Source organism: Pelophylax lessonae, assembly GCF_965119305.1.
Source record: "Pelophylax lessonae genome assembly, chromosome: 1".
Classification (NCBI taxonomy): domain Eukaryota; kingdom Metazoa; phylum Chordata; class Amphibia; order Anura; family Ranidae; genus Pelophylax; species Pelophylax lessonae.
Genome location: NC_138768.1, coordinates 860,924,532 through 860,938,311, shown reverse-complemented (window position 1 = coordinate 860,938,311; position 13,780 = coordinate 860,924,532). Strand labels below are relative to the sequence as shown.

At 43.7% G+C, this 13,780-nt stretch overlaps 1 protein-coding gene across 1 annotated transcript in view; it reads left to right on the top strand.

Moving 5' to 3' along the window:
• LOC309550053 (von Willebrand factor A domain-containing protein 5A-like) overlaps positions 1-13,780 on the top strand; it is a 220,099-nt gene that overhangs the window by 170,971 nt on the left and 35,348 nt on the right. The window contains exons 15-16 of the mRNA XM_082250520.1: positions 3,646-3,702; positions 10,608-10,658. Coding sequence (XP_082106646.1) covers positions 3,646-3,702; positions 10,608-10,658 — 108 coding nt within the window. The remainder of the gene's footprint in view (positions 1-3,645; positions 3,703-10,607; positions 10,659-13,780) is intronic.

The following is a 13,780-nucleotide window of genomic DNA, read 5'->3' as shown; positions in this document are numbered from 1 at the left end:
CTCTCTGATTTCCCCTCGGCCTCCAATATTGTGTTTGTTCTCTCGGGGGCCCCAATGGTTGCCTCTTCCTCTGTATCCTCTCCATTGGTTGCCTCTCCAAGGGGGTCTTACATACCCTCTCTCCCAAAAATCCCCTCTATGGGGGTTGTTGTGCTGATTGTATTCATACGAATCATGGGAGTATTGAAATAAAAATGACAAATCTTTCCCGTAGTTAGTAAACGCGATAACTTTTGCGCAAGCCAATCAAAATATGCTTATTGTGATTTTTTTTTTACCAAAAATATGTAGCAGAAAACAAATTGGCCTAAAATGTTAAAACATTTTGATTTGTGAATTTGTTTGGGGAATGTTATACAGTATATCAGAATGTGAAAAATATATATTTTTTTTTCAAAATTGCCGCTCTTTTTCTCAAAAATTAAAAATTTGGGTACAACGTCGCACGACTGCGCTATTGTCCTTTAAATTAACGCAGTGCCGAATCGCAAAATATGGCCTGGTCAGGAATGGGGTAAAATCTTCCGGCCTTAAAGTGGTTAAAAATACGCTCATTGAGAATTTGTTTTGTCAAAGACATGTAGCTAAATATATTTTGGCCTAAATATATGACAAAAATTGAATATATTGGATATTTTTTAACTGTCAAAGTAGAAAATGTCAATTTTTCGCAAAATTTTTGCTCTTTTTTTATTAATATCGCAAAAAATGAAAAGTGCAGAGGTGATCAAATACCCCCAAAAGAAAGCTCTGTTTGTGCGGAAAAAAAGGACGTAAATTTTGTTTGGGTACAGCGTTGCATGACCGTGCAATTGTCAGTTAAAGTCGCGCAGTGCCAAGTTGAAAAAAGTGGCCTCTACGTTAAGCAGGAAAATCCTCCGGTCTTAAAGTGGTTAAGGTACAAAGGCAAGCCCATAACAAATGGCTTAAGTTGGCTGTCGATATATCTACTGGCTGGCTCTGTCTCAGAGCCAATGCCAGAGGCAATCGGACATCCAGGGGGGTTGTCTAAGCTCTTATACACCTTGGGAAGTGCATAAAACATGGGGATAACAGGCCATTTAACTTTAAGAAACATGTATAGGTCGTGATCAATGATATTCTCGTGATATGCATCGAAGATCAAGGATCTGTATCTCATAGATAAAGTTTCTACAATTTCAGATGAAACGACCGAATACCATTCCTGATTAGACAATATCGCAGTGCACATATTCTCGTACTGGGTTTTGTCCATGATGACGACATTACCTCCCTTGTTGGAGGGCTTAATAATTATGTCATCGTTATGTGTAAGGCCAGATAATGCGCTTCTCTGAGATGGGGTAAGGTTGGATTTAAATGGTAAGACTGTGGGAAGATTTTCGATGGATTGTTTTAGCTGGGCATATCTGAAGTTAAGGGAACTTGTTTGATTTAAATTTAATTGGATCAATGCTAGAAGTCGACTCCTCCTCACTCGAGGATGAGTCACTCTCTTCCTCTATATTGTTATGTTCATTCTCTTCCAAGAGCTGAACAAGTATCTTGAGAGCCCTTAAGTCCTTATATGGATCTTCCTCACCACCATTCACTTTTTACCGTTCCCTATCATGAAGATACTTATGCCTCGTTCACACGCATCGATAGTTGGCCGTGAATTTTCGGCCAACGTCCAATCGGCCGATTTTCGGCTTTTTAGTATGATGCTTTTGACAACCGACTGCGACTTTTCGGCCGAACAAAATCTGGTGTGCAGGCTATAAAATTTTTGTTGGCCGTCAACAGAATGGCCGATTTTCCGTCAGACAGTACAGATTTCGGCAGACAAAAATCTGATGAGCAAGACTGGGCATGCTCAGAGAAGAAAAAACACACGGAAAGTAAACCAGCACATGACATCACTTCTGAAGTTGGTTTTTGTTGGCCGAGAAAATTTGTGTGCAGTCCAGAGCACATTTCAACCAACACAACAACACGACAAAAGACGGCCGATCGGTCGGCCGATAATCGTTGCGTGTGTATGAGGCATTAGTCCCAACCTTAAAACATCAATTTCCTCTTGGGATAGTTGGTAGGACGACAAATTGATGATATCTAATGCATTGGGGTTGTGGGATGCTTTGTGACAAAGGGGTCCAAAGTCCCCATTCTCCTGTCCCCTACCAAGGTTTGAGTTACATTTTGTGATCCGAAAGGGTTGCTTTTAGGGGGGGAGGTATTGACCCTAGAACACTTGGGAATGGCTCCCAGATCTTGTTGTGATTTGGACACATTCCCCTTCTTTCCATTAAACATGGATAGTGGGACGTCAGTTTGAGGTCCCCGTGTAATATCTGGTATTGGATATTTAGTTACCTCAGACCTGTTCATCTGGGGTGATACCCCTTGTTTTTTTCGACTATTTGGTTGGATATCCTGTCCCCCACTACTACCTTGTTTTCGAGTTTGGCCTCGTTGCCATCTATATGCATAGCCACCCGAGAAGGCCAGCTTGTCCTTCATGAACTTAACATCTTTTTAGAGATAATTTCTCTGTTATATTTCTCCAAATGCTGCATAAGAGATTGTTCTTGATTTGCAAATTCCAGATGCTGAAAAAGAAAATTATTTATCGAGCGCAAGCTCTCAATTTCTTTATCTATGTCAGTCAGATCGCATACATGTTTCTACTTCAGCAACTCCCTCATTTTAGCTGAGCATTGGGTCAAATTCCTCTCCCACTGCTCCCTAAAGGTAATGTCCTGTGTTTCAAAGGATAAATCTGTATGCGCAGCCCTATGGGATTAATTCCCTCCCTTAAATATAGATCAAAGTAAGGAATATGCCACCCCAGATTTGATTTATTTTCCATCAACCTATTCAATATTTGGAAATATACCTCCAGGCCCACATCAGTTTGGGTACTGGATTTATATGTCTGTTCTAAGGAGTCCATGAAATTCTCCCACCCACCCACTCCCTCCATAGCACACCATAGTTTTACCATACAAAAAACCACAAACAAGGGAAAAAAAAAAAACAATTGTCACAAATTCAGCAATGTATAGAAGAAACTGTGAAGCAGTTCATGTTTTATTGTAGTGGTGAGTAAATGAGTACATTGTTCCCTCCTAATAAACATCTGAGAGGGTTACAATTTGATGGAATTGTCATCAGGCAAAATCAGGAATTGTATCACTGATAATGTGGGGTGTATGACTGATAATGTGGGGTGTATGACTGATAATGTGGGGTGTATGACTGATAATGTTCTTACATTCATTAGCTTGGGTTTTGCTATATTGGTGTCTGCCAGCTGTTTGAGCTATGTGTTATTCTTGTGATAGCGCAAGAATTTTACACTACCTATTACCAGGAATTCTATGACGTTGTTCCAATAAAGAGTTATCCCATAGGAATAGACGGTCTGGGAGATCCTTGGATTAGACTAGGCATTTAACCACATTCCGCACCAATATGGCAAATCTTAGAATTGCCAGATGGTGGTCAGAAAGGAATGATTTGGGAATCTCTGGTAAGGTCATAACTGTCCAGTCTCCAGGACATGTGACATTGGGAAATTTATCAGGTATATAGGGAAAAAGTAGGGAAATCTGTCAGATATTGAAGATCAAAGTGCAAAATAAAAATACTAATTTTAGTTTATTTTCTGTTATGTTTTAGCCCCACGTATGTCATCTATGATGGAATGCAGTAATACTTATGAGATAGAACATGGAGGTATTTATTTTGCAGTTACAATGTCATGTTTAAAGTGTATGTCGAGAAATACAAAAAATATACAGTATATCTGCATTACATGTACAGTATCTCACAAAAGTAAGTACACCCCTCACATTTTTGTAAATATTTTATTATATCTTTTTCATGTGACAACACTGAAAAAATTACACTTTGCTACAATATAAAGTAGTAAGTGTACAGCTTGTATAACAATGTAAATTTGCTGTACCCTCAAAATAACTCAACACACAGCCATTATTGTCTAAACCGCTGGCAACAAAAGTGAGTACACCCCTAGGTGAAAATGTCCAAATTGGGCCCAATTTGCCATTTTCCCTCTCCAGTATCACGTGACTCGTTGGTGTTACAAGGTCTCAGGTGTGAATGGGAAGCAAGTGTGTTAAATTTGGTAGTATCGCTCTCACTCTCTCATACTGGTCACTGGAAGTTCAACATGGCACCTCATGGCAAAGAACTTCCTGAGGATCTGAAAAAAAAAGAATTGTTGCTCTACATACACATGGCCTAGGCTATAAGAAGATTGCCAAGACCCTAAAACTGAGCTGCAGCACGGAGGCCAAGACCATACAGCGGTTTAACAGGACAGGTTCTACTCAGAACAGGCCTCGCCATGGTCGACCAAAGAAGTTGAGTCTGGTGTCAATCTGACCGAGTAATTAAAGTTGTTTTTTTACTAAGTTAAAGGAATAATATATAAATGCTTGGACATGCTCTAGAATGGAAGTGGGAGGTTATGGGTTGAACTTTGGAAATGCCTGGAAATAACCTTTAAGGTCCAATGCTGTGAGCTGGCTTTTTGCTTATCCATTTAGCTTTTCTCTCTGAGCATTCTTAATGCCTTTTTTTTTTCAGATCCTCAGAGAGTTCTTTGCCATGAGGTGCCATGTTGAACTTCCAGGGACCAGTATGAGAGTGAGAGCGATAAAAAGAAATTTAGCACACCTGCTCCCCATTCACACCTGAGACCTGAAAGTGCCCGGTATTGAAGTGGTTAAAATATTACCTGGTGCTTCTTCCATGAAGGTCCTTATTCAGCCATTTCCTGTTATAGGGTGACAACGCTCTGTCTCTGTCTCCCAATTGTGCTCCTGTGACAACACAGGAGCACAATTGTGAGAAAGGGACAGAGCGTTGTCCCCCTATAAAAGGAAATGACTGAACAAGGATCTTCATGGCAGAAGCACTAGATAATATTTTAACCACTTCAATATCAGGCACTTTCATCCCCTACCTACCTAGGTTAATTTTCAGATCTTAGCACTGTTGCATTTTGAATGACAATTACTCAGTCATGCAACACTGTACCAATATGAAATGTTAGGTCTTTTTTTGAGACCTATAGAGCTTTCTATTGGTGGTATTTACCATTGGGTTTTTTATGTTTTGCAAAACAAACAAAAAAGACCATAAATGAAAAAAAAAAAAGTTTTTCTTATTTGCATAACTTTATAACAGAAACAAATTAAAGGGCACAAGTGGAAGAAAGGGACAGAGCATAACCATTTGCAAACCGCCCACCGTAGATATACTGCTGATCACACACAACCGGAGCCCAGCGACGGGTACCGCAGACTCGATCTCCATCAGCACCCGCCAATTACAGAGGACACAGGCAGAACATTGCTTTTTCCCATTCCCTATCATGAAGATACTTAAACGTCAAATTCCTGGCAAACAGGTGCAAATCCTTCATGAGGTCAAATTTGTTTAACCCTCCTGAAGGGCAAAAACAGTCCCAACCTTAATACATCAATTTCCTTTTGGGATAGTTGGTAGGACGACAAATTGATGATATCTAATGCATTGGGGTTGTGGGTTGCTTCGTGACAAAGGGGTCCAAAGTCCCCATTCTCCTGTCCCCTACCGGGGTTTGACTTACATTTTGTGATCCGAAAGGGTTGCTTTTAGGGGGGGGGGGGGAGGTATTGATCCTAGAACACTTGGGAATGGCTCCCAGATCTTGTTGTGATTTGGACACATTCCCCTTCTTTCTATTAAACATGGATAGTGGGACATCACTTCGAGGTCCCCGTGTAATATCTGGTATTGGATATTTAGTTACCTCAGACCTGTTCATCTGGGGTGATACCCCTTGTTTTTTTCGACTATTTGGTTGGATATCCTGTCCCCCACTACTACCTCTTTTCCGAGTTCAGCCTCAATTGCCTCTCTGATTTCGTTTTGATGGTGAATACTGCGAGGAGACAGAAGATACAACCAATAATTCTGATTCTGACCTAGATATTTCAGCTAGCCATTCCCTCTGTCCAGATATTCTACCCCTCCTCGGACCCCTGCCTCGTTGCCATCTAATGGCACTTTTCCACTGCAAGTACCGACTCGGCTCTACTCAGCCCTGCTTGGCCCTGCTTGGCCCGGTTTGCTTTTCCACTGCTGGTACCGCATGGTACGGTGTTGGAACGGTTCGGTACGGTACGGTGTGGTTTGCTTTTCCACTAAAGTAGTACTAAAGTTAAGTGGGTGGGATAACAACGGGGTGGGTGGGATTCTCTCACCAATCAGTGGCTAGTAGTGACTGCATGCAAAGGATTGTGGGATATGGTACCGGGTATGTTACCTCTTGGAACCACAATCGAGGTGGTACTGTTTTTGAGAGCCGTACCGTTCGGTTCCATGCAGTGGAAAAGCGCCGCCGTACCGTACCGAACCGTTCCTACACCATACCATGCGGTACCAGCAGTGGAAAAGCACAAAAGCGAGCCGAACCGTTCGGTTCCATGCAGTGGAAAAGCGCCATAGCCACCCGAGAAGGCCAGCTTGTCCTTTATGAACTTAACATCTTTTTAGAGATAATTTCTCTGTTATATTTCTCCAAATGCTGCATAAGAGATTGTTCTTGATTTGCAAATTCCAGATGCTGAAAAAGAAAATTATTTATCGAGCGCAAGCTCTCAATTTCTTTATCTATGTCAGTCAGATCGCATACATGTTTCTCCTTCAGCAACTCCATCATTTTAGCTGAGCATTGGGTCAAATTCCTCTCCCACTGCTCCCTAAAGGTAATGTCCTGTGTTTCAAAGGAAGGATATATCTGTATGCGCAGCCCTATGGGATAAATTCCCTACCTTAAATATAGATCAAAGTAGCGGATATGCCACCCCAGATTTGATTTATTTTCCATCAACCTAGTCAATATTTGGAAATATACCTCCAGGCCCACATCAGTTTGGGTACTGGATTTATATGTCTGTTCTATGGAGTCCATGAAATTCAGTCCCACCCACCCACTCCCTCCATAGCACACCATAGTTTTACCATACAAAAAACCACAAACAAGGGAAAAAAAAAAAACAATTGTCACAAATTCAGCAATGTATAGAATAAACTGTGAAGCAGTTCATGTTTTATTGTAGTGGTGAGTAGGGATGATCAAACTTTTGAAATGTTCGGTTCGACCAGAACACCCGAATTTCCCGAAGGTTGGGTTCGGATTCCAGAACCCCATTGAAATCAATGGGACCCGAACTTCGGGAATCAAAAATAACCATTTTGAAGCCCTAAAACCTAATAAATGCCCCTAAAAAGTGCCTAGGGTTCTGGGTCATGCCCCAGGGACTATGAATCAGGCAAAAAAAAAAGTTCTTAAAAATTGTCGTTTTTGATAGAGAGCCAATTATTGAAAAAATTATTGAAAAAAGAAAAATTATATTTCTTTGGATTTAGTGTCTGGGGGGGGGGGGGGTCTAAAAAGGGTACCCGTGAAGTTTCAGCTCTGTAGCATGTCCAGAACCAGAAAAAAAAGCAGATTATTTTTCTTAGAATTTCAGTAGCGCAGGGATGGTGTTACCCTCCTTTCATAAAGTGCAAATAAATGCACTACATAAACAAAGACTTTTGAAGGACTCTGTTCTTGCTTAGTTGGATGTTTTGGATTATTTATGCAATTTATGCACTGTATTTATTTGCACTTTATGAAAGGAGGGTAACACCATCCCTGCGCTACTGAAATTCTAAGAAAGATAATCTGTTTTTTTTGTGATGAATTTTAATTTATGTATAGTTGTCACTGAGGCTTTATCAGTCAGGTCACCCTAAACTACGGTCACCCTGACATGGTAGAGTGGGGTCACCCTGGCATGGCAGAGTCAGGTCACCCTAAACTACGGTCACCCTGACATGGCAGAGTGGGGTCACCCTGGCATGGCAGAGCCAGGTCACCCTAAACTCCGGTCACCCTGACATGACAGAGTGGGGTCACCCTGGCATGGCAGAGTCAGGTCACCCTAAACTCCGGTCACCCTGACATGGCAGAGTGGGGTCACCATGTGCTTCCTGTAAGGGGGTGTGGTATTTTGCACAATAGCTGACTAGCAAGCACATATACCTGCTGTAGATATAACTTGCTCACTAGACGGAACCCTGACACTTAAAACTATCCCTACAAAAACTAGATTATTGAATCTAACTATAGTGGTATATAGTACCCTAACTACACTGCATATCCCTTTCCTCACACTAAAAGAACAGCTCCATACAGCAGAAGATAATTGCAAAATTATGGAGCTGGAGCTTTACAAGCAGCTTCCACTCTCTTCAAAAGCCTCTGTTTTACAGTGCTAGAGGTTAGGCGGGGCCTCTGGACCCCGTAGTCACTCCAGTCACGTTCCTAGCAGACTCCTGCCCCCTCATTGGCTTTTACTGATGTTTCTGGGCCAATCGCGGGCTTTTAAAGCCCAGTTCCTGTCCCATTGCATTTTGGGCGGTTCTGGTGACCGAGTTCCGAACTTTTACCGCAAAAGGTTCAGAATTCGGCCGAATTTCGAACACCCAATGTTCAGGTCGAACCGATGGTCGACCCGAACCGTTCGATCATCCCTAGTGGTGAGTAAATGAGTACATTGTTCCCTCCTAATAAACATCTGAGAGGGCTACAATGTGATGGAATCGTGATCAGGCAATATCAGGAATTGTATGACTAATAATGTGGGGTGTATGACTGATAATGTGGGGTGTATGACTGATAATGTTCTTACATTCATTAGCTTGGGTTTTGCTATATTGGTGTCTGCCAGCTGTGTTTGGGCTATGTTTTATTCTTGTGATAGCGCAAGAGTTTTACACTACCTATTACCAGGAATAGTATGACGTTGTTCCAATAAAGAGTTATCCCATAGGAATAGACGGTCTGGGAGATCCTGGGATTAGACTAGGCCTTTAAACACATTTCGCACCGACAGGCCCGGACTGGGACAAAAAATAGGCCCGGGCATTTTGGACTGAGCAGCCCGGGAGGGGTGGGGTGGGGGCGTGAAGGGTGGCGTGACGTTCGTCAGGATGGTTGATGACAGGATTTAATGTTCCAGGATGTGTGGATTCGATTACGGTACCTTTTTTCGTTTAATCTGACAGACTGGGTCCGAGGAGGAGGAGGGGGGGAGGAGGAGGAGGAGGAGGGGGGGGAGAGGAGGAGGAGGATGCGAGTGGGAGAGGAGGAGGAGAGGGGGGGGGAGATGAGGAGGAGGAGGAGGGGGGAGCAGAGGGGGGGAGATGAGGAGGAGGGGGGAGAGGAGGAGGATGAGGGGAGAGGAGGGGGGGAGAGGATGAGGAGGAGGGGGGAGAGGAGGAGGGGGAGAGGAGAAGGAGGAGTAGGGGGAGAAGAGGAGGGGGAGAAGAGGAGGAGGAGGGGGAGAGGAGGAGGAGGAGGGGGGAGAGAAGGAGGTGGGGAGAGGAGGGGGGAGGAGAAGGAGGGGGGAGAGGAGGAGGAGGGGGGGAGAGGAGGAGGGAGGGAGGGAGGAGGAGGAGGAGGGAGGGAGGGGGAGGAGGGGGGAGAGGAGGAGGAGGAGGGGGGAGAGGAGGAGGGAAAGGAGGAGGAGGGGGGAGAGGAGGAGGAGTGGGAGGGAGAGGAGGAGGAAGGGGGAAAGGAGGGGGAGAGGGAAAGGAGGGGGAGAGAGTAGGCGAGAGGAGGAGGGGGGGAGAGAGGAGGAGGGGGGAGAGGAGGAGGAGGGGGGAGGGGGGAGGAGGAGGGCTGAGAGAGAGAGAAAGGGGAGTGAGGTGGGTGATGAGAGAGAACCCTCCCTAGCCCTGTTCCTATCCCCACTGTGTTACATTGTCCCAGTGACCAGTCTCTGTCTGAAGATGTGCTGGCCAGCCTGGCCAGGTATGTGTATGATGAATGGACAGTACCTTAAGTTCCTGCCATCAGCCATGCCAGTCTGGCTGTGATCTGTCCAGTAAGTTCCACTGGCTCCCGCAGCAGCCTGCCCCTCCCGCCTGTCCTCTGTTACAGGCAGCTCTGTGCCCAGCTGCAATCAGCCTGTCCTCCGGCCGGGTCTGGGCCGGTTAGAGCGAAGAGAAAGTTGGAGAAGCCGTCCATGCTCTCTCTGGGTACGCTGCGCCCGCTGATTCTCGCCTCTTTAGGGGGCGGGGTCAGGGGCCGAGGTGAAGGAGGAGGCGGCCGCCGTGGAGCTCTCCTCCCAAGTCCCAGACTCAGACAGGGATGATCGTAGACAGCCAGGCAGAGAAGACTAGAGGCACCCTGAGAAGCTCCAGGCGGCGGGCGCCCTCTCCTCCCAGCGCCGGCCGTGTCTCAGACTCAGAGAGAGTGACTGACAGTCTGTAATATCTGTATCAGTAGTTTGTGATGAGAGCCGTGGGCGGCCCACTGGGAAAATGCCCGGTCTGCCCTATGGCCAGTCCGGCCCTGCGCACTGATATGGCAAATTTTAGAATTGCCAGATGGTGGTCAGAAAGGAATGATTTGGGGATCTCTAGAAAGGTCAATAGCTGTCCAGTCTCCAGGACATGTGACATTGGGAAATGTATCAGGTATTTAGGGAAAAAGTAGGGAAATCTGTCAGATATTGAAGGTCAAAGTGTAAAATAAAAATACTAATTTTAGTTTCCTTTCTGTTATGTTTTAGCCTTCCATTCGTTCTCAACTACGATGGATAGCAGTGATGATGATGCTGACTGTAAGTTTAAAGTATATGTCGAGCAATACAAAAAATATACAGTATATCTGCATTACATGTACAGTATCTCACAAAAATAAGTACACCCCTCATGTTTTTGTAAATATTTTATTCTATCTTTTCATGTGACAACACTAAAGAAATGGCACTTTGCTACAATGTACAGTAGTGAGTGTACAGCTTATATAACAGTGTAAATTTGCTGTCTCCTCAAAATAACTCAACACACAGCTATTAATGTCTAAACCGCTGGCAACAAGAGTGAGTACGCCCCTAAGTGAAAATGTCCAAATTGGGCCCAGTTAGCCATTTTCCCTCTTCAGTATCATGTGACTCGTTAGTGTTACAAGATTTCAGGTGTGAATGGGGAGAAGGTGTGTAAATGTGTTGTTATCGCTCTCACTCTCTCATACTGGTCACTGGAAGTTCAACATGGCACCTCATGGCAAAGAACTCTCTGAGGATCTGAAAAAAAAAATTGTTGCTCTACATAAAGATGGCCTAGGCTATAAGAAGATTGCCAAGACCCTAAAACTGAGCTGCAGCATGGAGGCCAAGACCATACAGAGGTTTAACAGGACAGGTTCTACTCAGAACAGGCCTCGCCATGGTCGACCAAAGAAGTTGAGTCTGGTGTGGTGTCAATCTGAGTAATTAAAGTTGTTTTTTTACTAAGTTAAATGAAAAATATAAATGCTGGGACATGCTCTAGAATGGAAGTGGAAGGTTATGGGTTGAATTTTGGAAATGCCTGGAAATAACCTTTAAGGTCCAATGCTGTGAGCTGGCTTTTTGCTTATCCATTTGGCTTTTCTCTCTGAGCGTTATTAATGGGTTTTTTTCAGATCCTCAGAGAGTTCTTTGCCATGAGGTACCATGCTGAACTTTCAGTAACCAGTATGAGAGTGAGAGCAATACCAACAAATTTAACACACCTTCTCCCCATTCACACCTGAGACCTGAAAGTGCCCGGTATTGAAGTGGTTTCAATATATCCTGGTGCTTCTTCCATGAAGGTCCTTGTTCAGCCATTTCCTGTTATAGGGTGACAACATTCTCCCTTTCTCCCCATTGTGCTCCTGTGTTGTCACCCTATAACAGGAAATGACTGAACAAGGACCTTCATGGCAGAAGCACTAGGTAATATTTTAACCACTTCAATACCAGGCACTTTCAACCCCTAACTGCCCAGGTCAATTTTCAGATCTTAGCACTGTCGCATTTTGAATGACAATTACTCAGTCATGCAACACTGTACCAATATGACATTTTAGGTCTTTTTTGAGACATATAGAGCTTTCTATTGGTGGTATTTACCACTGGGTTTTTTATGTTTTGCAAAACAAACAAAAAAGACCAAAAATGAAAAAGAAAAAGTTTTTCTTATTTGCATAACTTTATAACAGAAACTAATTGAAGGGCACAAGTGGAAGAAAGGGACGGAGCATAACCATTTGCAAACTGCCCACTGTAGATATACTGTTGATCACACACAACGGGAGCCCAGTGGCGGGTACCGCAGACTCGATCTCCATCAGCACCCGCCAATTACAGAGGACACAGGCAGAACAACAATCTGCCTATGTAAATATCGCTTTTTCCCGTTTCCTATCATGAAGATACTTAAATGTCAGATTCCTGGCAAACAGGTGCAAATCCTTCACAAGGTCAAATTTGTTTAACCCTCGTGAAGGGCAAAAACGTAGTCCCAACCTTAATACATAAATTTCCTCTTGGGATAGTTGGTAGGACGACAAATTGATGATATCTAATGCATTGGGGTTGTGGGTTGCTTCTTGACAAAGGGGTCCAAAGTCCCCATTCTCCTGTCCCCTACTGGGGTTTGACTTATATTTTGTGATCCGAAAGGGTTGCTTTTAGGGAGGGAGGTATTGACCCTAGATAGCTTGGGAATGGCTCCCAGATCTTGTTGTGATTTGGACACATTCCCCATCTTTCCATTAAACATGGATAGTGGGACATCACTTTGAGGTCCCCGTGTAATATCTGGTATTGGATATTTAGTTACCTCAGACCTGTTCATCTGGTGATACCCCTTGTTTTTTCGACTATTTGGTTGGATATCCTGTCCCCCACTACTACCTCGTTTCCGAGTTTGGCCTCGATTGCCTCTCTGATTTTGTTTTGATGGTGAATACTGCGAGGAGACAGAAGATACAACCAATAATTCTGATTCTGACCTAGATATTTCAGCTAGCCATTCCCTCTGTCCAGATATTCTACCCCTCCTCGGACCCCTGCCTCGTTGCCATCTATATGCATAGCCACCCGAGAAGGCCAGCTTGTCTTTCATGAACTTAACATCTTTTTTAGAGATAATTTCTGTTATATTTCTCCAAATGCTACATAAGAAATTGTTCTTGATTTGCAAATTCCGGATGCTGAAAAAAAGAATTATTTATCGAGCGCAAGCTCTCAATTTCTTTATCTATGTCAGTCAGATCGCATACATGTTTCTCCTTCAGCAACTCCATCATTTTAGCTGAGCATTGGGTCAAATTCCTCTCCCACTGCTCCCTAAAGGTAATGTCCTGTGTTTCAAAGGAAGGATATATCTGTATGCGCAGCCCTATGGGATTAATTCCCTACCTTAAATATAGATCAAAGTAACGGATATGCCACCCCAGATTTGATTTCTTTTCCATCAACCTAGTCAATATTTGGAAATATACCCCCAGGCCCACATCAGTTTAGGTACTGGATTCATATGTCTGTTCTATGGAGTCCATGAAATTCTCCCACCCACTCCCTCCATAGCACACCATGGTTCTACCATACACAAAACCACAAACAAGGGGAAAAAGAACCCAATTGTCACAAATTCAGCAATGTGTAGAAGAAACTGTGAAGCAGTTCATGTTTTATTGTAGTGGTGAGTAAATGAGTACATTGTTCCCTCCTAATAAACATCCGAGAGGGTTACATGTGATGGAATCGTCATCAGGCAATATCAGGCATTGTATGACAATGATAATGTGGGGTGTATGACTGATAATGTGGGGTGTATGACTGATAATGTGGGGTTATCATTCTTACTTTCATTAGCTTGGGTTTTGCTATATTGGTGTCTGCCAGCTGTGTTTGGGCTATGTTTTATTCTT